The sequence below is a fragment of the Giraffa tippelskirchi genome, chromosome 9 (genome assembly GCF_054371585.1).
Source record: "Giraffa tippelskirchi isolate mGirTip1 chromosome 9, T2T-mGirTip1v1.2.pri, whole genome shotgun sequence".
NCBI classification, from domain to species: Eukaryota; Metazoa; Chordata; class Mammalia; order Artiodactyla; family Giraffidae; genus Giraffa; species Giraffa tippelskirchi.
Window position 1 is genome coordinate 27,186,936 of NC_137283.1, and position 24,626 is coordinate 27,211,561.

Genomic DNA, 24,626 nt, shown 5'->3' on the forward strand with positions numbered 1-24,626 from the left:
GGAGGACGGTGTGTAATCATAAGTGGGGTCAGCTGCTTGCCGCTCAAAAGCCATTAAAGAGGCCAGGTTAGTGGCCAGCAGCTGAGGGCTGGGGAGGCTGGACGCCTGTCCAGAGTCGACTCCCCCCACTGACGACCGGGGGCAGGAACTTTCATAGACAGAGGCAGGGGGACTGCATGTAGAAAAAGCACAGCCAGCTCTGACAGTCATCTAGAAATGGATCGCTGGTGGTCAGATTAGCATCATCTTGATTGTTCCAAGTGCCGTCAGCCTTCACTTCCAGGGTCGATTTGTTCCCATTTCCTTTTCCCATTTCCTTGAGGCCAAGGAATTGTGGCAGCTTATGTCATGGGTAGTCTGGTCATCTGGTAGTTAACTTCTCCCACCTGGCATCTGTTAGGCAGTATCTATAAGGCAGAATCATAGGATATGGCTCAGAATATTATCTATAGCCCTTGAGAAGGAACTAAAGGTTCTTGTGTGCTTGTATGTTAAGTCACTTCAGTCGTGTTTGCCTCTTTGCTGCCCTATGGACCACAGCCCACCAGGCCCCTCTGTCCATGGGATTCTCCTAGCAAGAAGACTGGAGTGGGTTGCCATGCCCTCCTCCAGGGGATCTTCCTGACCCAGGGGTCGTACCCACGTCTCTCATGTCTCCTGCGCTGGCAAGTGGGTTCTTTCCCAGGTCCTTGATTATGCTTGATGATTGAAGTATTATTTGGTCTCCTTTGACTATTTCCTTTGTTTCTGCATGTTCTCACTTCTCTGAGTAAACTAATTCTATGGCTGAAGGTATTCCACAGACAGAAGGCAGGCAGAGGACATGGGGGACCGGGACCCGTAGACTCCTGCTCCATTTCAGGTGTTGACTTTACAATTCCTTGGTATTAAGTTACACTCAACTTTACAGCAGTGGATGCTTTACGTCCATCTTAGTTTCTAATGCCTTTGAGCATCTGATGGAAAGCTGTGGTCTCTCCCTGGAAAAACGCTCCTGTCTCTTACGAGTGTGCATGTGGTTTCTGGAGGGTCACTGAGTTCCCACCATATCTGCTGTATATTATCTGGTTGTATCCAGATACCAGCAGAACCACTGTTTGCTTTCTCTTTCTCTTTAACTCAACCCAGCTTATTTAAAGAAAATTTTAAAATAAATGCTTTATCACTTGCGGAGGCAGAATATTCAGCATCAATTTCCATGAATAGAAGGTGCCGTACAGTAAACACAGTGGACACAAGGCCGTGTTTTTAAATCCTGATGCTTGTCAGTGGTACCGCCGAGGGCTGGACACCCAGGGCCCATTCTCTCCACTACCTCCTGCTTTCTTTCTCTTTGTCTAAGGAGATAGGCTGGTATCAAAGAAGTGTTGAGACTAGCCCCAATTAGAGTCTTTCTTCCTAAACGAAGTAACTTTCTTTGCGTGAACTAAGGAAGTAACTTTCTTTGCGTGAACTGAGAACATCTTGCTTTGGACTGGAGCGGGCCACTCTGAACACCACCCTCCTTGAGCCTCGTTATTCAAAGTGCGATGCAACAACTAGGGCGGCAGCGCCTGAGGGGTTGTGAGACATGCAGGATCTGGGCCATCAGACCTACAGAATCAGAGTCTGCATTTTACCAAGACCCCCCAGTGCTTCTGTGCACGTGGTGAAGTCCCAGCGGCCCTGATCTGAAGGCCATGGCCCCAATAAGTCCCGCTTCCCCCGCCCTTGTCACAGGTCATGTGATTGGGGCTTTGTGAGCTTCCTTCTCTGTGGTGTGAAGCTGTGCCTCCCAGCGTCTTAACAGCAGCCGCACTGTCCGTGCAGAGTTAGGTCTCATGGACTAGAGATGACTAAGCCCCTCACGGACATTCAGGACTCGGCTCAGACTTCTTCCCATTCATACATAGGCAGCACAAAGACTCTGCATGCGTGCTTACGTTCATTTCTGCTCACCTGCTTTTACTGAGCATCTTAAATATCCAGTTCGGCGCTAGAAACACAAAACCAGGAAGTCGTCATCCTGCCAGCCCTTAAGGAGCTCATGGTACCTACTTTGGTTCATAGATGTTAGCTTAGGCATGAGCTTCTCATCTAGAGAACAAGACAACAGCCATTCTCCATCTGTAGCTCCTTTGAGCAGTTACCATGAAGTACAGTGAGTCCACACCAGGCAGGAAGACCAGTTTTACACTTGGACTTTTGTTCATAGCAGCTTAGATGTTTCCAGGTTATTTCTGTTTATAAGTGCTGTCTCCTAAAGCAAACCTGGTGGTTTTGGATGAGCGGCCCCCAGATCAGAGGTCAAGACTCAGGGTTATTCTTCCTGGGGCAGCTCACCAGGAGGGAACAGTGGCTGTACTCCAGGAAGGCTCTGTTTTTGGAGGCATATCTTTGGGAGGCAGCCCAGTCAGTTCAAAAAGGTTAATGACCAGCAGCACAGCCAAGAGCTGGGCTTCCGAAAGCAGACCTAGTTTTCAGGGGGAATGGTGTGCACCGCCATCCCCACTTCCTTGCAAGATTTCTTAGCAGAGATAGGCTGTTGACGGTTCTAAGTCCCATCAGCCTGTGGTACTCCGCCCCCCTCCCCCACCACCAAGCCAGGCTTGCTGTGAATAGGGAGCCAGTCTCAACTGCTCCTCATCTCAGTTGGATTAGATTAACATCTGCACCTTTTGAAAGATAACTATTTCCGTGCATGTTATATAGGAGGAAAATACATGAGTGTTTGGGCATATTATGGAAGCAAATGCACAGAGAAAAACAGATGTTCTGTCTTTTAAAGTACACAAAATGATCATATTTAGGTAAGCGTCAAATCCCTGTTATTTTGAAACTGCTTAGTGTTAAAAGAATTACACCCAAGTATGCCCAAGGGTTGAGCCGCCAAATAATTACCCATAAATTTTCAGGTACTGAACACCTGCTCTGGATCTTCCTGTAGGCAATTAAGAAAGAAAATAGACGTCTGAAGAAGGCTTATTTCCCTCAGTCTATTGTTTGCATTTCCCAGTGGATTCATCAGTGGCATCCCAGCCGGGCTTCGAGGCCACCATCACCTATGCTGTGTCCTGATGTCATTTTGAGACCAGAAAAGGAGAAGCTACACTTTCAACAAGGGGACTAAAATGAGCTCCAAACCAGGTCTCAGAGCGAAACATCAGTAGATCATGAGGGAAGTGAGGCCATCCTAGAAATTAATACAGGCTTTTCCTGCCAACCTGTGTGATTTTCTGTAGCCTTGAAGGCACAGCATCAAGCGCGCCTCCAGGGAACCTTCTCACCACCCTCCCAGTTTCACAGGCACTTGCCCATTCTTCTCCTGTTCCCCTGCATCCAGAACCTTCCCCCAGTTCTGCTCTTCTGCCCCCAGGTCCTGGCCTCATTCAGTGTGGCTCATCTCCAGACACGCTTCCTTCCCACTCTCAGGCGGCCCTCGCCCAGCAGGACCATTCCTTACTTGTTCCTCCTGCTCAGACAGTGCCTAAGGATGGTAGCCACCCAGCCAACATGTGTTGAATAAAGGAACAAAGGCCTTGTTACCCAGTCTCAAATTTAGGGTCCTTGAAGGAAAGTGCAGTCTCTTTAGAGGCATCTTTATATCTCACATAGTGCCATGCATAGAGAAAGCATGGAGAGGATTTCTAGAAATATGCACAGAACTTCTGGATCGATAAGGTCTTAAGAGTTATACTTGGGTAACCAGTCTTCCTTGAAATGAATAAGCCACCAATATCCATCTCTGGGACCTCCCCTCTGATTAAAGTGGCTGTCGCTGAAACCAAAAGCTTGGATCAACCAAGGTGGAGTGGCCCTCTTACTTTTCTTAATTGAGCTATTGTGTCGATTTCGTCTAAAATGTCAGGCGTAGCTGTTCGTTTTTATCCAGCAGTCCATCTAGACCAGTGAGCAGCAGGACAGCAGTGGTGGGGGAGCCGTAATCCAGGTAATGGTAATACATTATTCATACCAGTTTGATTAATGGTCTTCTTTGGGATCTTATCTCCACCCTCAGAGATAATACGTATTGATGACACCTATGCTTTCCGTGATGTACTCAATCGTCTAAGCCTTTACCTCTAGCTTGGAGTGAGAATGAAATGTTGAGAATTTACAAGCCACCTAGTAAGTCTGAAGAACGGCAGTTTCCACTGAACCCCAAAACACTGTCTCTGGGGATAAGATTAGCTGAGAAGTTTCAGAGAGGTGAAATGACTTTCCCAGGGCAGCCTGGCTTGCAATTGGCAGAAGCAAGTTTATTTTTTATTTGGATCTTTAGTCTGCCTTGGACTGTCAAAGTAAGTCTTTCAATTTTGTTGAACATCTACATGTACAGTACATAATAGATAGACACTGCTCTTTCTGTACAATTCATTATTCAACTATTATTGCATTACTGTAATCTTCTTTATGAACAGCCAAAGTAAATCCAGTTCAGTTCAGTTGAGTCGCTCAGTCGTGTCCGACTCTTTGCGACCCCATGAATAGCAGCACGCCAAGCCTCCCTGTCCATCACCAACTCCTGGAGTCCACCCAAACCCATGTCCATCGAGTTGGTGATGCCATCCAGCCATCTTATCCTCTGTCGTCCCCTTCTCCTCCTGCCCCCAATCCTTCCCAGCATCAGGGTCTTTTCCAATGCGTCAACTGTTCACATGAGGTGGCCAAAGTATTGGGGTTTCAGCTTCAACATCAGTCCTTCCAATGAACACCCAGGACTGATCTCCTCTAGGATGGACTGGTTGGATCTCCTTGCAGTCCAAGAGACTCTCAAGAGTCTTATCCAACCCCACAGTTCAAAAGCATCAATTCTTCTGCACTCAGCTTTCTTTATAGTCCAACTGTCACATCCATACGTAACTACTGGAAAAACCATAGCCTTGACTAGATGGACCTTTGTTGACAAAGTAATGTCTCTGCTTTTTAATATGCTGTCTAGGTTGGTCATAACTTTCTTTCCAAGGAGTAAGCATCTTTTAATTTCATGGCTGCAATCACCATCTGCAGTGATTTTGGAGTCCCAAAAATAAAGTCAGTCACTGTTTCCCCATCTATTTCCCATGAAGTGATGGGACCAGATGCCATGATCTTAGTTTTCTGAACGCTGAGTTTTAAGCCAACTTTTTCACTCTCCTCTTTCACTTTCATCAAGAGGCTCTTTAGTTCTTCTCTTTCTGCCATAAGGGTGGTGTCATCTGCATATCTGAGGTTATTGATATTTCTCCCGGAAATCTTGATTCCAGCTTGTGTTTCTTCCAGCCCAGCTTTTCTCATGATGTACTCTGCATATAAGTTAAATAAGCAGGGTGACAATATACAGCCTTGATGTACTCCTTTTCTTATTTGGAACCAGTCTGTTGTTCCATGACCAGTTCTAACTGTTGCTTCCTGACCTGCATACAGGTTTCTCAAGAGACAGGTCAGATGGTCTGGTATTCCCATCTCTTTCAGAATTTTCCACAGTTTATTGTGATCCACAGAGTCAAAGGCTTTGGCGTAGTCAATAAAGCAGAAATAGATGTTTTTCTGGAACTCTCTTGCTTTTTCAATGATCCAGCGGATGTTGGCAATTTGATCTCTGGTTCCTCTGCCTTTTCTAAAACCAGCTTGAACATCTGGAAGTTCACGGTTCATGTATTGCTGAAGCCTTGCTTGGAGAATTTTGAGCATTACTTTACTAGCATGTGAGATGAGTGCAATTGTGCGGTAGTTTGAGCATTCTTTGGCATTGCCTTTCTTTGGGATTGGAAAATCTCAAGATAGGTTCAGCTCTTACACTGCTGTGTTTCCAGAGCTTCTGAAGACAAGAGCTCTTATGCTTAACTGTTAGCAACTAGGCTCTTCTCTATGGTGGGGAACCATTCCCTGGAAATGGAGTTTCCACAGCGGTCATATCATGTGCCTTTTTTTTTTTAATGCCAAGAGATTAAACATGTTTAACTCTGGGTGGTTAAGAATATAAATCATCATTCTGTTCTTTGCACTCTTTATTAACTTTTATTTTTGGCTGTGCTTGTCTTTGTTGCTGTGCAGGCTCTTCTGTAGGTGTGGCAGGCAGGACTACTCTGGTTGCGGTGCTCAAGGCTTCTTTCTCACTGTAGTGGCCTCTCTTGTTGCAGAGCACAGACTCTGGGGCACATGGGCTCACTAGCTGCAGCTCCCAGGCTCTAGAGCGCTGGCTCAGTAGCTGTCCCGCACGGGTTTAGCTGTCCGCAGCACGTGGGATCTTCCTAGATCAGGGAATCGAAACCAGGTCTCCTACACTGGCAGGCAGACTCATTACCACTGAGCCACCAGGGAAGTCCTCTTTGCACTTTTCTGAACTTCTGTAAATATTAAAAAAAAAAAAATTTAATTTTATATTATAGTTGAGTAACAATGTTGTGTTACTTTCAGATGTATAGCAAAGTAATTCAACTATACATATACAAGTACCTGTTCTTTTTCAAATTTTTGAGGTTATTACAGAATACTGAGCCAAGTTCCCTGTGCTATACCAGGTCGCTTTTGGTTATCTATTTTCAATATAGACGTGTATACATGTCAAACCCAAACTCCCCATCTATCCCTCCCCCGGATCCCTCCCAACTGGTAGCCATAAGTTCGTTCTCTGTGAGTCTGTCTCTGTTTGGAAATATGCTCATTTGTTTCGACTTTTAGATCGCACCCACAAGTGATATCACAGGTTATTTGTCCTCTGTCTGAGGTCCTTCACGTAATATGGTCATGTCCAGGTCCATCCATGTTGCTGGAAAAGGCATCATTCCATTCTTTTTTATGGCTAAGTCATAGTCCATTGTATATGTGTGCCGCATCTTCTTTACCCACCCATGCATCCCTCTGACAACAGACACTTTGGTTCCTTCCATGTCTTGGCTGTTGTAAACAGTGCTGCAGTGAACGCTGGGGTACAAGTGGCTTTTCAAGTTATGGTTTTCTTCCGCACCGAGGCCCAGAAACATGACTGACAGATGTGGTAGCTCTAGTTTTTTAAGGAAGCCCCTTATTGTTCTCCATCATGGCTGTTAACAATTTATCTTCCCCCAAACACTGTAGGAGAGTCCCCCAAACCATGCCCTCCCTCGCCAGAATTTACTGCTTGTAGCCTTTTTGGTGATGACTGTTCTGACTGGTGTGAGGTGATACCACCTTGTAGTTTTGATTTGCAGTTATCAAATGATTATCAATGTAGAGCATCTTTTCATGTGTTTAAAAAAAAAACAAAAAAATCCAAAAAGCGTATGTTAAATTTACCTCTCAAAACTGGCTTCTTGAAGATCCTCCCTGTTTAGAATTTTTTCAGTTACCTACTCCAGAACATCTCTGGAGGCTGGATGTCTTCTACAGCCCCGCAGGCCTTGTGTCTATGAAGTACCCCCAGCACAGGTTTTCAAATTGTTGTTAAAGGAAATGGCCACAAGGCAGCAGCACTTCTTGATGTCCCATTCAGGTTATTTGGGCAACAAGCGTCCAAGATAAAGTTGTGTTCCTGGTTGGTAGATTCCAGTGGAATGGGCCAGAAAAAAGTCCCCAGGGCTCCTGTCTGGGTACTTCTTTTCCCTTACCATGTACCCCCAAGACAATCCCAAGCCCTCCCATAAATGAGATGCTGAGGATACTGTCGTACTTAAGTGGGGCGACTCCAAGGTAGGGGCTGCCGGGGGAACACCAGGACCCGGAGACATGCAGACCAGGTACTTGGAGCTGTTCTGGCCCAGAGGGTCCACTGTCCTTTGTGTGCACTAGGCTTGGCTGAGCTGTAGGAGGACCCACCTGGATCTGGAGGTTGGAGTCCCATCTACAAGGGATGGGGCAGTCCAGGTCCAAGTGGGGCTCGTTTGCAGGCACATCCTCCCCAGCTGCTTCATCTCCACCACAGTGGAGCCCTCTGGACCCAAGGCTTCTTAGGCTCCAAGGACGTGACAGCAGCCCAGGTCACCAAGGCCCGAGGGAAGAATCATGGACATGTCGTTATTTTTCTCTTTAGATTGTTTATTTTATATTGGAATATAGTTGACTTACAGTGTTGTGTTTATTTTAGGGGTACAGCCAATTGATTGATTTATACATATACATACAATCAATCTTTTTTGGATTATTTTCCCGTATAGGCTATTACAGAGTGCTGCATTCCCTGTGCCATACAGTAGGTCCTTGCTGATTATCTGTTTCACATATATTACTGGGTACAGGTTAATCCCAGCTGCCTCCTAACTTATCCCTCCCTCCGTCCCTCCCCACCACCCACCTTTTCCCGTTGGGAACCATAAGTTTGTCTTCTAAGTTTGTGACTCCGTTTGTGTTTTGATAGGCTATGTGTCATTCTCTGACTTCATTTGCTTAGTATGATCATCTCCAGGTCCATCCATGTTGCTAGAAAAGGTATTAGTTCAGTTTTTTCTCAATCGCCGAGTCATATTCCGTTGTATAATGTGCCATATCTTATTTATCCATTCGTCGGTCAGCGCATCTTTTGGTGGCTTCCATGTCTTGGCTGTTGTAGACAGTGCTCCAGTGAACATCGGGGTGCATTTGTCTTTGGGAATTTGTTCTGAGAAAGCTTTCTTTCTGCTTATAAAAGTAACAGATCTGTTGGAAGAAATTGGAAGAATCGGAAGGGGGAAGTCCAGTGAAATCATCCCACCAGTAGCAATATGAACTAATGTCCAGTTCAATCGGTAGTTCTTCAACTATCTGGCAATCAAAATATTGATGAAAATGGAGTAGAAATGCTTTTCAAGTTAGGTTGTTACCAAAATCATAGTGATTGTAGATTTCACACTGCTTACATTACTGGCACTAGGCCAAATGAGTATTTTTTTTTTTTTTTTTACACATCAGACCTCCATCTCTCACATTTCTTGAGTCTTCCTAGTTCCTACTTGAATACTCTTAGCACATCATGCTGTTTTTGCCCCAAGACATCAGTTCCAGACTTTTCACCTTCCTGGGTTCTTAAATGGAGCCCTCAATTCTAGATGTGTCTTACAGAGTCATGCTTCTCAGGTATCAGTGGTGAAAGTCCAGGATGACCAGGTTAGGTGGCTGGTTAAATTTTTAACATGTCACTGACCAATATATGTGATTCTACCAAGGCAAGACTCTATATAGCTCACCCCTTGCCTCTTCAGTTCAATAATACCCAGTCTCATGCCTTAGTTGATGAGACAAGTCTGAAAATCGTATCCTTGGCTATCAGGACAGTGTCTCAGTACTATAAAAGATTGCCAACACTGCCCTCGGCTTCTGCACTTACCTCATCCTGACCCTGAAGCATGCCTCACGTCCTATAAGAATGAAGCCCAGCAGAGCTCTGGTACCTTTTGATCTTTCTTAAGAGCTATTCACCTTGGTGGTCGATCATTCAATGAAAACTAGAATCTGTATTATGATTTTTTACCCTGGTAGAAGTCATATCACAGTATTTGTTGTTTTTCTTAGTTGCTTCTTAAAACCTCTCTGGTTACCCTTCTCCCTGCTTTGGTTGCAAATGTACTTGTTCCAGGACCAGCTGGCTTCTACCATGAAGCCAGGGCTCAGGGGCTGCAGTGGTACATTTGGACGCAAACAAGTCGTCATGAAATCCCACACATTTCCACTACCTCTTGTGGTGGTTGTTTAGTCATGTCCAACTCTTCTAGGACCCCAGGGACTGTAGCCCGCCAGGCTCCTCTTCCCATGGGATTCTCCAGGCAAGAATACAGGAGTGGGTTGCCATTTCCTTCTCCAGGGGATCTTCCCGATCAGGGATTGAACCCACATCTCCTGCATTGGCAAGTGGGTTCTTTACCACTGAGCCACCAGGGAAGCCCACACCACCTGTTAGGAAGCACTAAAACAGAGCAAGTCTTCCCTTTGTCTGTCCCCCGATGAAGTGTGACCTGAGGTAGAGACGGGCATGCGGCTGAAACGTGAGGATGCTGTGAGACTGTGGGCGGTGTGCAAACAGGCTACTCCACAGTGTCTGCAAAGAATGTGCCCTTGTGGGTAAACGTGTGCTGCCTCTGTGATTGCTTAAGTCTTTTCCTCAAAACACCAGGAAAGATAATAGGATTTCATTTCTGGGTAATATACCAGATTGCTAAAGCTTTAATGAGGAAGTCACTGAATTAATTAACATGTCACAATATTCAGAAAATAAAATTATCTTATTGGGGGGGTGGGGGGACGTGAGAAACATACACACTTGGCTACAAACAACTGCTGTGACTTCGGGTAAGAAACCACCGGCATACAATCACGATCCCTACTGTTCTCTGTAGCCGTTCTCTGGGCCAGGCGATGTGCTGAGAGCGCGGCGGTCTTGTCCCAGTCACTCTTCACCCTGTCCAAGCAGCAGGAGGGCAGGCACCAGTGAGGAAACAGGCTTAGATAGAGTCACAAGCCCATAAAACCCTATGATGAAGCTGCTAGAAAGAGCTGCACTCTGCACTCAGAGCCCCAGCTTGTCAGCAGCACCTTCTCCTCTGTATCAGCCATAAGGGCTGCTGAAGGTATCAACCAGAGCTTGGCAGTCTTCACTTAAAAGTTGCTCAAGGCTTCCCAGGATGCTGAAATAAAATCCAAGCTCCCCACACGGGCCTGGTGACCACCGTCAGGGCACCCCTCTCTTCCTTGCTCACAGGGCCTTAGCACCTCCAGTGCTTCCACCTAGAAAGTGGCCGTGGTATCGGGCACCCAGGAAGGGGGTTCAGGAGTGTCTGCTACATAACTGCTTTGAGCTTCACCACAGAAACAACCCCATCCTCACCACCATCCAAGAAGAGCCAGGAGTGAGGAAATAGTCCCAGAGACAGGCCCCGTCTATCTCAGAGCCCCTCCTGGTCAGTAAGCAGCTAGCACTAAACGCCGGACCAGGGGATCTGCCTGGAAACTTACTACCAGGCGGCCCTTTGCACAGGCCTGTACTTCGGTGCTGTGGAGTCTCGCCTGGGCGGTTGGCAGTGCGGGTAGAAGGGGAGACGGGGCCTGGGAACGCTCTGAGAGAACCAGGCCTCTTGCTCCCAAGGCTCCAACCGTTTTCAAAGTTCTGACTTCATTCCGAAGCACAGTTTAATTGTCAAATACAGTGGCCCTCCCTGTGCCCATGTGTCTCGCATTTGGGCTCGCTTCGCTTTTACCTTATTTAATTTGTTGTAATAGCATCTGAAACTAATTTCGCGACTGTAAATATCACAGCTGTTGTGGAAAGCATTAATTGCATGCTATCACGTTACCCTCCTTCCTTGGATCAATTTATGTGTAATCTGTTTGCAAGTTCTATTACTGCACATATTAAGGAAATGCAACATGAAATAATCTAACCAAACACATTGGAAACATTTGTACTGAAATGGCTGGATGGTTTGGGGTTTGGAAATATTCTCGTTGGTGACAGACATTGAAAGAATGCTTTTGCAAAGGCCGACCCCAGAAGTCTCGATGCTGAGTGAAATATGGATAATTTTTCTTTGGTGGGATCAATAAAATAACTATTTTCAAAATGACTTTATATTGACTGAAAGGTCAGAAATGCCCTGGGCATTGATCTCTTGCCTATAATCACCTTTTGTTTAGTAAGTTAACCACTCTGCCCACAGCGAATGCAAAGAAATCCAGTTCATCATTTAAACCAAATGTTTTTTAAAGCATCTGATGTTCTCCCAGCCATCACTGCCTGTTGGGAGTCTCACAGGGAGTGCCCTTTTCTTGTCTAGGAAGTGGATCTCTACAGAATGAACAGCCAGGACAAGCTGGGCCTCACGGTGTGCTACCGGACAGATGATGAAGATGACATTGGCATCTACATAAGCGAGGTACTGAGGCTCGTTTTTTATAACCATCATAGCAGGAGAGAGAGAGGCTGTATTCTTTCTTTCCTTTTAATGTGTTAAGCAGCTCTGGCTTATTGAGATATCTTCTTTGGAAAGACACAGGCAGATTTCTTTGTCCCTTTTAGCACACTCCATGGAACTACCCTTCGTAGGGGTTAAGTTCTAATGTTGGCGCATAAGGCAAAATTACCCTTCAGGAGCCTGCAAATCGGCCATAAAATGGAGCCGTTTACTTGGTTTTGTGTATTCAACCCCGAGGGAAAAGCAGATTCCTATCTCCAGTTCACTGAATGGGGTGGGGGAGGGAGTCATTTACACAGTTTTTCAAGTATTTCTGTTATCTGTTTCTCTTGTTTTTTTTTTTTTTTTTCCTTTTGCTGGAATGTGTATCATTGAGTTCACAGTGCAACTTCAAAGTATTGGGTTGGCCCAAAAATTCACTTGGGTTTTTCCATCAGATGTCAAGGAGAAACCCAAATGAACTTTTTGACCAACCCAATACATAGACAGAAGTTATTTTCATTTTCTCAGAGAAGCCAATGCAAGGATGATTTCAGTATGGATACCTCACCATGCAGCCCATCTTTACTAGCATACAAGCCCCATTCTATCAGGAAATAAAAATCCATCTCAACGGGATGAACCAAGGGATGTGACTACTAGGCTTTCTACCCATCCCACTGAGTGGACTTCATCCACTAAGCTTAAGCTGGCCCACTCTTACTGCATTTGGGGGTATGTCTCTAAAATGCAATCCCACTTGTCTCAACTAGATTCTATTTGTAAAGTTCCTTTCCAAAATTTAATATACACATTTGGCAAAATAAGGAAAATATGGCTGCTAGACCACATAATGAAAGGTACCCTTTCACCTGTACGCCAGCACACTTTCACTTTTCCTTTCTGGGTATGGAACAACTGTTACATGTGCCTCTCCATCCCCTCAGGTGGGCAGAGTCAGCAGGGTTGCAGGGCAAGAGTCCAGGACCATGGTCTGGAAAGGGCTTGGAAACGTGTCAGTCCGTGTTTGTGTCTCCTCACACAACACTGAGTCTTGTTTATTTCTCTGTAAAACAAAAACAGAGGGATGAGCGTGATGATGTGTTAGAGGCAGACTCTGGACAGTGCTCTTGTTATTTTTGTGCACGTCTGAGTTACCTATTCAGTGCCGTGTGTTTCAGATTGACCCTAACAGCATCGCGGCCAAGGACGGGCGCATCCGAGAAGGAGACCGCATCATCCAGGCAAGTCAGCGTCCTCTGTTCATTCACTAAAGAGCGGACTGCTTCAGATAATAATAATAGCTTTGGGGATGAAAATGCAGAAGTTAACAAATAGCTACCAGTATCGCAAAACCAGATGTGTGGTGAGGCAGACCGGTTCAATCAGGGCCAAAGTACCAGCCCTGGAAAACACCCAGACACAGGGCATGGTGGGGCCCGAGCCAAACTGGAGAGAGGATGCCCCGTCTAAACAGGCAAGCCGCCCCCGCCTTACACCATACAAGTCAGCTCGTCTCATTTCCTGTCCTTCTCTTTGGACCAAAGACAACACAGGCCAAATCAGGTCAACAGTTCTTGTGACCCAAAATAATGCTCATTTTAGCTTTCTCTGAAGGATTCATTTTGGGCCAAGCGTTTCAACTTTAAGCAGTCTTTTAAACTTTATAACTCAGCAGGTAACTACTCCACAGAATGGCTTTTAAGAGTAGTTTATCTGTGAACGGTATCTGTTGGTCTTTGGAGTCTAAATGAGACTATCTGAATATAGAGACCCAGCTGTAGAGAACAAATAACATGGATTTCAAGGGGGAAGGGGAGGATGGGGGAAATTGAGAGACTGGGATTGACTTATATACACTATTGCTACTATGTATACAAGAGAGAACTAGTAAGAACCTACCATATAGCAAAGGGAACCGGACTTAATACCCTGTGGTGACCTAAATGGGAGGGAAATCCAGATGGGAGGGGATATACATATGTGCACTGCTGAGTCCTTTTGCTGTGCAGTAGAAGCTAACACAACATTTTAAAGCAACTCTACGGTAATAAAAATTAATATAAAATGAACCATTTGTTCCTCTTGTAGCTACTCTGTTTTCAATAGTTAAAAAAATTAAAATACAGATAACATCTTTTGGTGATGTACAGTTGCTTTAAAATGTGTTCCTTTATGGTTTCTTACAGGATATTGAATATAGTTCCCTGTGCTACACAGTAGGACCCTGTTATTTTAGCCATCCTATATATATGCATCATGTATACAAACTTGCTACAACCCATTCCTCTCCTTTCTCCTAGCCAAACAGCAGTCTGTTCCTACATCTCTGAATCTGTTTCTGCTTTATAAATAGCTTCATTTGTGTCATATTTTAGATACCACATGGAAGCTATCATATGGTATTCATGTCTCTCTCTCTCTGACCTACTTCACTGAGTATGATATATCTATTAATAGTTGCATCCATGTTGCTGCAAATGGCTTATTTCATTGTTTCTATGGCTGAGTAATATTCCATTGTATGGCAGTAACACCTCTTTGTCAGTTTATCTGTCAAAGACTTTGGCATTGAGTTGCTTTGCAGTTTTGCATTAGTTTCTGCTGTACACCACAGTGCATTAGCTCTGCGTAGACATATACCCCCAGGTCACCACAGACACTGAGTCTCCGTGCTATACAGAAGGTACTCATTCGTTACCTATCTTATCCATAGTGTCAACAGTGTATGTATGTCAATCCCAAGTCATCCCACCCCACCCCTTCCCCTCTTGGTGTCCATTCATTTGCTCTCTGCGTCTGCACTGCAGGTAAGTTCATCTGTACCCCTCTTCTAGTCCCCATAGGCATGCATTAATATATGATATTTGTTTTTCTGCCTTACCTTACTCTGTATGACCATCTCTAGGTCCAGTTGTGTGTCTCCAAATGGCACAATTTCTTTCCTTCTTATGGCTGAGACATACTCCACTGTACACACGTTCCACATCTTTATTCATTCCTCTGTTGCTGGACAGTAAGTTGCTTCCAAGTCCTAGCTATTGTAAAGAGTGCTGCTATGAACATAGGGACACATGTATCTTTTTGCATTTGTGTTTGGTCTGAATATATGCCCAGGATTGGGATTTCTGGATCATATGGGAGTTCTATTATGCCCTTTTAAAAATCTCACAGAAATTGAGATTGTTTTCTTATGAGGAGAAGTCTTACCTTGTACTTCTGCTCATTCCTGTCTTCTCATTTATAGACCTCTGTGCTTTTATCTGTTAGTACATACCTCACTATGAGTAATTTTCATTTCCTTTTCCACTGCTTATTCTACACTTCCCTGGACGTCAACCCAACTTTCATTCCTAAAGGGGCTGAATCCTCAGTAGTAACTGCTTTTTCAGTTGCTTTAGTTTCCCACAAGCATCTACCACTGGGTATGGAAACAGAGTTCCTTACCTGCCCTCTCTGCCTTCACTGTGCTGCAGCAACCACACATGCCCTTTGCTGTAGAAGGCAGAAGGCTCAATCTTCCAGCTCGTAAGTGGGACCACTGCTGTGTCCCCTGGAGCTGAGACCTCCAGACCAGCAGAGCTCAAAGGTGCCAGGACAGGAAGCAAAAATCCTGCGAGAGAGGGATCAGGTGTGACGGTGAGATTATATAATACTGTGGTGTATATACAAGTATTGTATAATGCTCTTTATATGTGTAATCTAGAAAAATGAAACAGATGAACTTATCTGACTTTGTCCCACCTAAAGAAGTTGGTGTCAAACTTGGAACACAAAACACCCTAAATAATACCATCATATTCACATCAGACCCATTGCTTCTTTTCTTCCATATTTTTCAAAAACATCTGTAGATCTGTAGTCATGCTTTAGTATATTCCACTTCTACTCCTGCCTGAGTATATTTAATTCTGTCTCGTTAAATTAATTGCTTAGATGTTTTCCCTCTTCGCAACACTGTGATTTCTCTCCAGTGCTGCCTTCTGGAGTCCCCGTTACTCCTATTCACACAGCCTCCTCTGGTGAACTACTCCTATGGAGGCTGTCTCCTACAGCAAGAGCCAGTGCATCAGACTGAACAAGACCTTTCCTTGTGAAAACCAGCATTCGTTTCAACCTACCTGGAAGTTCTCTGTTCCAGCTGTGCTTGGGCAATGGATGCAGGCTTGAAACAGCAGAGAATCGTTTTGCACAATCTAATCATGCTACCATCCCCCCCCGCCTTTTTCTTTGTAGATTAATGGGATAGAGGTCCAGAACCGTGAAGAGGCTGTGGCTCTGCTAACCAGTGAAGAAAACAAGAACTTCTCATTGCTAATTGCCAGGCCCGAACTCCAGGTAAGGCGGCTTCCAGCACGTAGTCTGTAGTTCTAAAATCACTGACGGAGTTCCTGCCCTGCAGAAAATATACTGAATCAGAACTTGAAGGTACCCTGTGCCCCGAAAAGGTAATCTGACTTCCAATCTATCTCTTGTTTTGGCCTTTTAAGGATGGTGCAGACATCCACCTTGGCATTTACACTGCATGCCCAGAAGCTTCATTAACGCAGGGAGTGTGATGAAGGAAAAGAGGAAGAAGCATAATGGCATGGAAAAACACAGCCTGGGTCACGGCCATCAAAATGTTTGACTGCCCAGGACCCTGACCAGTTTCTGTGTGGGTCTCATTTACAATGGCAGTGTGTAAGAAACACACAGCATGATGACTATAGTTACCAACACTGTAATGACTACTGGAAATTTGCTAGGAGTAAAGTTCAGGTATTCTCATCACACACACTAAAGTAGTAACTGTGAGATGATATGTTAATTGACTGTAGTCATTATTCCACTATGCACATCAAATCATCATGATGTTCATCTTACCCGTAATACAGTTTTTACTTTTAAAAAGCAAAACAAACATTACTAAGCAGACTTTTTCTTAAAGGGCCAAGTAAGAAATGTGACTGGCTTTGAGGGTTGTGTATGGTCTGTGGTGCAGCTGCAGGCCAGATCTGTAGATCTCAGACCCCTGGACTAGTCTGCTCTTTACGAGCAAGAGAGACAAGAGCCTGATAAAGGTGGTAGGCCCTTGCCCAAGACTAACAGGTAGTTTGCAGACCTACCTTTGTTCATCAGAAAGAACTCTGTCCCAAACTGCCAGTGCTTTCTCCTTGGGGCCTGCTCAGCTTGGGTGTGGGCCCAGCAGGAGAGGAGCCAGGGCTGTGGTGCTCTGATCCCCTAACTCAGGGGCCTCCTTCACTGAAAGTAGCTGAGGTGGATGAAAGCACTTAAGCCTGCAACAAGAAACAGCAGGCCACAGCCTCGCCCCGAGACAGGTGGTGTAGGGTGGGAGGGGTCTTTACCTTGAGGATGGGGTCAGCGTCCGTCGGAGAGCCAAACCACAGGCAGACGGCATCGGGGTGACTCCGGGAGGAAGCCTACAAATGTGATTCCCCAAGGTAATGTCCTTTCCGAAAAAGAAAGAAAATGAAAGCTTAAAAAGGGCCTCTGCTGAAACCTGTGTGGCGGCTACCTCTCCCCAGCTGGACGAGGGTTGGCTGGACGACGACAGGAACGACTTTCTGGACGACCTGCACATGGATATGCTGGAGGAGCAGCACCACCAGGCCATGCAGTTCACGGCCAGTGTCCTGCAGCAGGTACCACTGCCCACCCCTCCCTCCCAACCCCAGGATGCTTAGGCTCCCGAGAAACCCACCTGCTGGCAAAAGAAAATAAGTGCTTTTCTATTTGCCCACCAATGAAAAGCAAGCTGATACCCTCCCAGACCAAGAGAGTGCTGCTGGGCTTAGAAAGCAAAGCAGTAATGCCCAGGTACCACCAGACCAAGAGAGTGCTGCTGGGCTTAGAAAGCAAAGCAGTAATGCCCAGGTACCACTGACCTTCTGATAGTTGTTTGGAAAACACATGTGCCAAAATGAAGAGCAGATCAGAGAAAGCAAGTCACATTTTTGAAAGGAAAGCAATTCCCTCTGTTTAACCTCAGCTGCTCGGTGCCCTTTCCCCTCCCTTCTCTGCCACTACCATTGTCAGAGATGCTGGACCCACTCCACTGCCTTAGGCACTCAAGGATGTCCTCTGTGCCTCCTGCTTCCTGGTGAGAGGTACTAGAAGAGCCGCAATCATTCATAGGTCAACTGACCATCCTCCTTTCCCAGATGGAGGTGAAGCGGCTCACCTAGGGCAACTTCAAGCTAACTACCTCGGCAACGCAAGTCCCTCCTCCTACGGGAAGAGTCCCACCCGGACCCGTCCCTCCAGCCTCCCTCCCGTGACCAGTGTTCTTGTTTTCTGTCGTGCAGAAGAAGCACGAGGAAGACGGGGGAACCACAGACACGGCCACCATCCTGTCCAACCAGCACGAGAAGGACAGCGGCGTGGGCCGGACGGACGAGAGCACGCGCAACGACGAGAGCTCGGAGCAGGAGAACAACGGCGACGACGCCCCCGCGGCCTCCCCGCCGCTGGCCGGGCAGAGGAAGCTCACTTGCAGCCAGGACACTCTGGGCAGCGGCGACCTGCCCTTCAGCAACGAGTCCTTCATCTCGGCCGACTGCGCCGACGCCGACTACCTGGGCATCCCGGTGGACGAGTGCGAGCGCTTCCGCGAGCTGCTGGAGCTCAAGTGCCAGGTGAAGAGCGCCGGTCCCTACGGCCTCTACTACCCCGGCAGCGCCCTGGACGCCAGCAAGAGCGACCCCGAGAGCGTGGACAAGGAGCTGGAGCTGCTCAACGAGGAGCTGCGCAGCATCGAGCTGGAGTGCCTGAGCATCGTGCGCGCGCACAAGATGCAGCAGCTCAAGGAGCAGTTCCGCGAGCCCTGGATGCTGCACAACAGCGGCTTCCGCAACTACAACACCAGCGTGGACGGGCGCAGGCGCGAGCTCGCCGACATCACCGAGCTGCCCGAGAAGTCCGACAAAGACAGCTCGAGCGCCTACAACACCGGCGAGAGCTGCCGCAGCACCCCGCTCACCTTGGAGATGTCCCCCGACAACTCCCTGAGGAGGGCGGCCGAGGGCGAAGGTGCCGCGGAAGCTTACGGGCCGGCCCCCAAGAACCTGCTCTCCATCACGGAAGATTCCGAGGGGGGCTCCCCGAACTACAGCCCTTCTCCTAAAGAGCTGGATCCCAGCCCGGCTCCGGAGAGCAAGGAAAGGAAGCCCGGCGAAGACGGCGGCGGCGGCAGCGGGAGCCCCGGCCCCGGCCCGAAGCTGGGCGGCTCGTACCTGCCGCCCTTCCCGCACTCGCCCTACAAGCACGCCCACATCCCCGCGCACGCGCAGCACTACCAGAGCTACATGCAGCTGATCCAGCAGAAGTCGGCGGTCGAGTACGCGCAGAGCCAGATGAGCCTGGTAAGCATGTGCAAGGACCTGAACTCGGCCAACCAGGCGGAGCCGAGGATGGAGTGGAAGGTGAAGATCCGCAGCGACGGCACACGCTACATCACCAAGCGGCCGGTGCGGGATCGCCTGCTGCGGGAGCGCGCGCTCAAGATCCGCGAGGAGCGCAGTGGCATGACCACGGACGACGACGCGGCGAGCGAGCTGAAGATGGGGCGCTACTGGAGCAAGGAGGAGAGGAAGCAGCACGTGGTGAGGGCCAAGGAGCAGCGGCGGCGGCGCGAGTTCATGATGCAGAGCCGGCTCGACTGCCTGAAGGAGCAGCAGGGGGCCGACGACCGGAAGGAGATGAATATCCTCGAACTCAGCCACAAAAAGATGATGAAGAAGAGGAATAAAAAGATATTGGATAACTGGATGACAATCCAGGAACTCCTAACCCACGGCGCAAAATCGCCAGACGGCACTAGAGTATACAATTCATTCCTCTCGGTGACTACTGTATAATTTTCACTTCTGCGTTATGTACATAAAAGAGAACACTACCATTGGGGTAGCAATTCCTGCCTCGTTCAATGCGGCAAGTTTCTGTATATAAGATAAATCGCAACATCATGTTTATAGTCGAAATTAGCAAGCCCTACCACTCCGGGTGTCTTGGCTCTATTTTAAGTGGAGAAAAACCACCCTTAATTACTATCCTGGAAGGCAATATTAACCAAACAGCTTTTTTTCAAACAGCAAGGATACTTTTTTACTCGTTACCTTTTACGTAAAGTTTTTAAATTTCAAAAAGATCTTTTACTAAGCATACCTTCACAGAATACTTTGTTTAAACTATATTCATATAAGAGAGTTAAACACGCTTTTTTCCTTTTCTGCTAAAAACACAGATATGACTGCCGGTATGTATTTTAATGGAGCTCTATTTTATAATGTTACTTTGCTGAATGTGTTTCATAGGAGTGACCATTAATATATGATTTAGGTCAAAGCTTCAACTCAAAACCACCAAACTCTGTGGTGAAGCATATATAACGCACATAACCAAACCAGCAGTGTTTAGAATTGGGATACACACTTAAACATTTTTCTGGTTACAGTTCCCAAGAGAGTGTAAAGGTTTTAACAGAAGGCAAAATATAATGCAACTTTGTGGGATTTTACAGCATGTTTGCAAATACTGCAACTCATTGGAGGACTTTGCATGTACAGGAAAGTTGTGGATGGAGGTTTGTGGAATTTTAAGTGCTCATTGTAGTAAAAACCTTTGCTTTGTAGATTCGAAGGGAGACTTTTACAAGCAAATTCAAAGAATCATGATTAGTTATAAACAGTTAAGTAAATGAAGTTAAAATAAATTATTATTTTCTATGTTTTGAAGTGTTCCTCATTTTGCAGTGGTGTCTATAAAATAAAAGCCTTTTGCAGTGTTTCCTTCTTTCCTTCATTGTCTTACCTGATGCTTTAGAAGGATTTGAGCGTTTCAGATCATCCAATACCTTCATCCTGCCTGGAATCCAAAGACAGGTGTACAATCAAAGTCTGTTAGGAAAAAAAAGGAATCAATCACTCACCATTTAATCTAGCTTTCTATCTTTTCTTGCAGAAAGCGTCAACTTGACCCAAGTCTATCCTACAGACTTGAAGGAGCAAGTTTATCAACCAACATCATGTTTACAATGAAATTTCTTTGGTTTCTGGCAACCATTACTGCCTGTCAGTAATACCTATCATCTCTGAGATGTTGGACTTCTAAGACACATCTGCAAAATCCATAATATTTCCATAGAATAACAAGGTACACCAAAGTAGGTGGGCTTCAAAACTGCTATCTTTCAGACTCCCAACAACCCACAGGACTCTACATAATGACTTTGCTACAAAGTAGTCCCTGATTACAACATTCACACAAGTCTCAGCTATAATACCTCCTGAAAAGACACATACATGAATGAATGAATGAGATTATAAAGGGTATCATTTTCACTTGCCTTGGTGCCAGATAATTTCTCAGTGAAACTTGGATTGAAGTATCCAGGTGTTTAGGTGTCTGAGACTTAGATTCCTTCAACACACCCTGTTGGAACCAAAATTCCTCCTTTGCAGTCAGAATCTTAAGACTAATTAGTAGTCATACTTCCATTAGAACAACCTAATGAAGATAAGACACTGATATGTTAATGCTGCTGCTGCTGCTGCTGCTGCTAAGTCGCTTCAGTCGTGTCCGACTCTGTGCGACCCCATAGACGGCAGCCTACCAGGCTCCTCCATCCATGGGATTTTCCAGGCAAGAGTGCTGGAGTGGGGTGCCATTGCCTTCTCCGGATATCTTAATGGGGAGGAATAAATATATCTGTTCATTACCTCTGCAAGACTAGGCATTGCAAAGATCATTACCCCTGTTACATGAGTTTTTGCAAAAAGTGGACTATTAGCACCATGGTTTTCCAATAACTCTCCAAGGTCAAGTTCCAACAGATTGGATCTTTGGCTCCAGGTCTCTTACCTCACATTTTTCCTCAGTAGTCCATGTGTTAACAAGAACCAGAACAGTCAGGTGGATTACAAGTTGCTGCGAGACATATACAGGTTGTGTGTAAGAGTAAGTGCATGGGTTTCTCTGGGGAAATAGCTTTACCTGCCTCATGCGTTCTCATTAAAGACCAGAGTATTGTATGTGGCCACAAGGCGGTCAGACTTCTGATTCTCCATAATAGCCACTCCCCTGGATGGGTGACTCAACTTTATTCCTAAAATATAAGGGGAAAGAAATGAGAATTTACTGATTATCCAGTGCTATACCTTTCAACACAGTAGCCACTAGCTACAGATGACTGTTAAACACATAAAAATATGGTTAGTCTAAACCGAACTGTTCTGAGAAAATGGCTTTCAAAGACTTAGTACTAAAAAAAAGACAAAATATTTCAGTAGTTCTCTGCATATTGAAATGATAATACTTTGCATATCTTGGATTAAATAATTTTAATTTCACCTTTTTACTTTTTCACGTGGTTACTAAAAACATTTAAATCACAGATGTGACTAAACGCTTTATTTCTGTTGGCTAGCACCAATACACACCATCAGGCATCAGACCTCTCCAAATTCACAGGTCAGTTCTGCCAGGCAGATGGCCCTATCAACAGTTCAGATTAAGGACGGTGTCCAGATGAGTGTAGCGCTGTGATCAAAGTTTGCACCCCATGATACCCAACCCTTTCCTTTCCCCCTCTGCCTCCACCAGCTTCTCAAGAAGTAATTCTAAGTCTCTGGGTTGTGCTACTCCTTGTAGCCTAGTCAGCATCATGATAAAAGGAACTACTTCAAAGTGAGAGACGTTTCACTCGGTTCCCCTTGGAGTTTTAAGTGACAAAATATTCTAACACCACTGGCAAAAACATATGACATAAAAATCTAGGAACTGGGGGTACTAATTAAGCTTTTCATCTTTTAAATGAAAACAGGATGCCTTAAAAAGCAAGAACCACAAACGTGATGCAGTAGGACTATACACTGCCAGGGGAAAGCTAGTTAGAGAACTAATGAGGATTATAAACTAAACTTTGAAAATTAACCAAATACATTATCTAGTTGGAGTCTAAGAAGTAGGTTACAGGTTACTTGTTAGCAAAATTGCCCAGAACCAAAGAAGCAAACATTTCTGCCAGAAGCAACCACAACTCCCACTTTTATTTCAGCTTCCCAATTGTCTTAAGTGCATTAAGATTTCTGCAGAGCATCAACTAATTAAAAAGAAATCACTAAAACGGAGATAAGATCCAAGAATTCTCGTGGCTATTGCTGTACTCTTCAATTTTGATTAAACGTGAATTCCCTAAAGCAGTCAGAAAACAAAGTGTGGTTCTTTAGGTCTTGTTCAGATGGGTTTTCCTGCTTACATGATCCATTTTCCCTAGCTTCCAGTTTGAACTAATCCTGAAAGGGCCAGGACCATGCGGCCGTGTGCTCTGCCTGTAGCCTGGTAGAGCCTTTCAGTGGCAGAAAGCTGACCTCAGTGCACTCAGCATCTTTTTAAAAGGAAAAATGTGAACTTAACGATCTTTACTTGAATGGGGCTATTGCAGAGTTACATTTGCTTACCAATTTGGTGATTGCAGAAAAAATCCTCAGAAACCAAATGAAACTCCCCAGATGTCAGAGCCTCTCAAAAATACATCAGGATTAAATTGAACTGTGTGTTCATTCCTCCTCCTCAGCTGCCACCCCAGACATTATGGGTTTGATTTGAAGAATCATCACTATCTCTGTGCTCCAGGCGCTGTGTCAGAAACCAACATGGATTTGTTCAGCCAGGAGTTTTTGTGCCTGCTGTGTTTAAGGTCATATGAGTTCTCATGGAGCTCTCCCCAGTTGAGTTGAGTCACTCAGTCGTGTCCGACTCTTTGCGACCCCATACACTGCAGCACACCAGGCTTCCCTGTCCATCACCAACTCCCAGAACTTACTCAAACTCATGTCCATTGAGTCGGTGATGATATCCAACCATCTCATCCTCTGTCGACCCCTTCTCCTCCAGCCTTCAATCTTTGCCAGCATTAAGGTCTTTTCTAGTGAGTCAATTCTTCTCATCAGGTGGCCTAAGCATTAAATTAAAAAAGAAAATAAAAATCCAATCATCACACCAATAAACATATCAACAAGGTTAGGGGTGGGGGGCAGATAGGAGATCAAATGCTGGATTTCAAGGAGGCTCTCTCATAGAGTTACAGTTGAGCTAAGAGCCAGTGGATGGATGTAAGTTAACTGGGAAGACAGGTCATATTTGAGGCAAAGCAAACCGTGTGTGCAAAGGCCCAGGGGTGGGCCCACTTTAAATAGACATGGTTTATTTCAAACAAACCAGTGTACTTGACAGAATGGTGGGTAGTAAGAGTGGGGCGACAGGTAGGAGCCAAACTGTTGAGAGTACTCTGGTTCAATTTTTGCATATACAAGCCCACTCAGCAAAGGATCAGCAAGTCAATCACTCAGAGTAAAAAACCTGCTTGGGTAGAGTAGCAAAGTGGTCCTCCCTCCCCTCTTCCTTCCCTTCACATACAGACACAACACATCAGGAAGGAAGATTCACAGACACAGAGAACAGAGTGGAGGACGTCAAGGGGGAGGGAGTTGAGAGAGTGATGGAGTAGGAGGTTGGTGTTACCAGATAAAACCTTTCATATATAGAATAGATAGACAACAAGGTCCTACTGTATAGCACAGGGAACTATACTCAATTTTTCCAATGGAAAAGAATATTTTAAAGAACATACACACACACACACACACACAACTGAATCACCTTGCTGTACAGCAGTAATTAACACTGTAAATCAACTATACTTCAATAATAAAAGAATAAAGCAGCCAATGTAGGGAAAAATTTTAATAAATAACGATACTTAAAGAGAGGGGGGGAAATGAAATTTGGATGCCCAGGAAACAAATTATACATGTATCACCTGAGCCTGGA

At 45.6% G+C, this 24,626-nt stretch overlaps 1 protein-coding gene and 1 long non-coding RNA gene across 10 annotated transcripts in view; one reads left to right on the plus strand and one right to left on the minus strand.

Annotated features, from left to right (window-relative positions):
- PDZRN3 (PDZ domain containing ring finger 3) overlaps window positions 1–20,582 on the plus strand; it is a 263,935-nt gene extending 243,353 nt beyond the window's left edge. For all 9 annotated transcript variants that reach the window (XM_081528292.1, XM_081528293.1, XM_081528294.1 and 6 more), the window contains 5 exons: window positions 11,679–11,777; window positions 12,977–13,039; window positions 16,032–16,133; window positions 17,324–17,440; window positions 18,104–20,582. In XM_081528292.1, coding sequence (XP_081384418.1) covers window positions 11,679–11,777; window positions 12,977–13,039; window positions 16,032–16,133; window positions 17,324–17,440; window positions 18,104–19,654 — 1,932 coding nt within the window. In that variant the 3' untranslated portion in view covers window positions 19,655–20,582. The remainder of the gene's footprint in view (window positions 1–11,678; window positions 11,778–12,976; window positions 13,040–16,031; window positions 16,134–17,323; window positions 17,441–18,103) is intronic.
- The window catches only part of LOC145520877 (uncharacterized), a 72,615-nt gene that overhangs the window by 6,827 nt on the left and 41,162 nt on the right, over window positions 1–24,626 (minus strand). The window contains exons 4-16 of the long non-coding RNA XR_014064859.1: window positions 23,620–23,751; window positions 21,789–21,900; window positions 21,142–21,227; window positions 20,607–20,692; window positions 17,144–17,247; window positions 16,904–17,074; window positions 15,917–16,191; window positions 15,243–15,408; window positions 14,680–14,833; window positions 12,954–13,099; window positions 12,668–12,861; window positions 10,165–10,306; window positions 3,804–6,308 (exon numbers count right to left, since the gene is read on the minus strand). This is a non-coding gene — a long non-coding RNA (uncharacterized LOC145520877). The remainder of the gene's footprint in view (window positions 1–3,803; window positions 6,309–10,164; window positions 10,307–12,667; window positions 12,862–12,953; window positions 13,100–14,679; window positions 14,834–15,242; window positions 15,409–15,916; window positions 16,192–16,903; window positions 17,075–17,143; window positions 17,248–20,606; window positions 20,693–21,141; window positions 21,228–21,788; window positions 21,901–23,619; window positions 23,752–24,626) is intronic.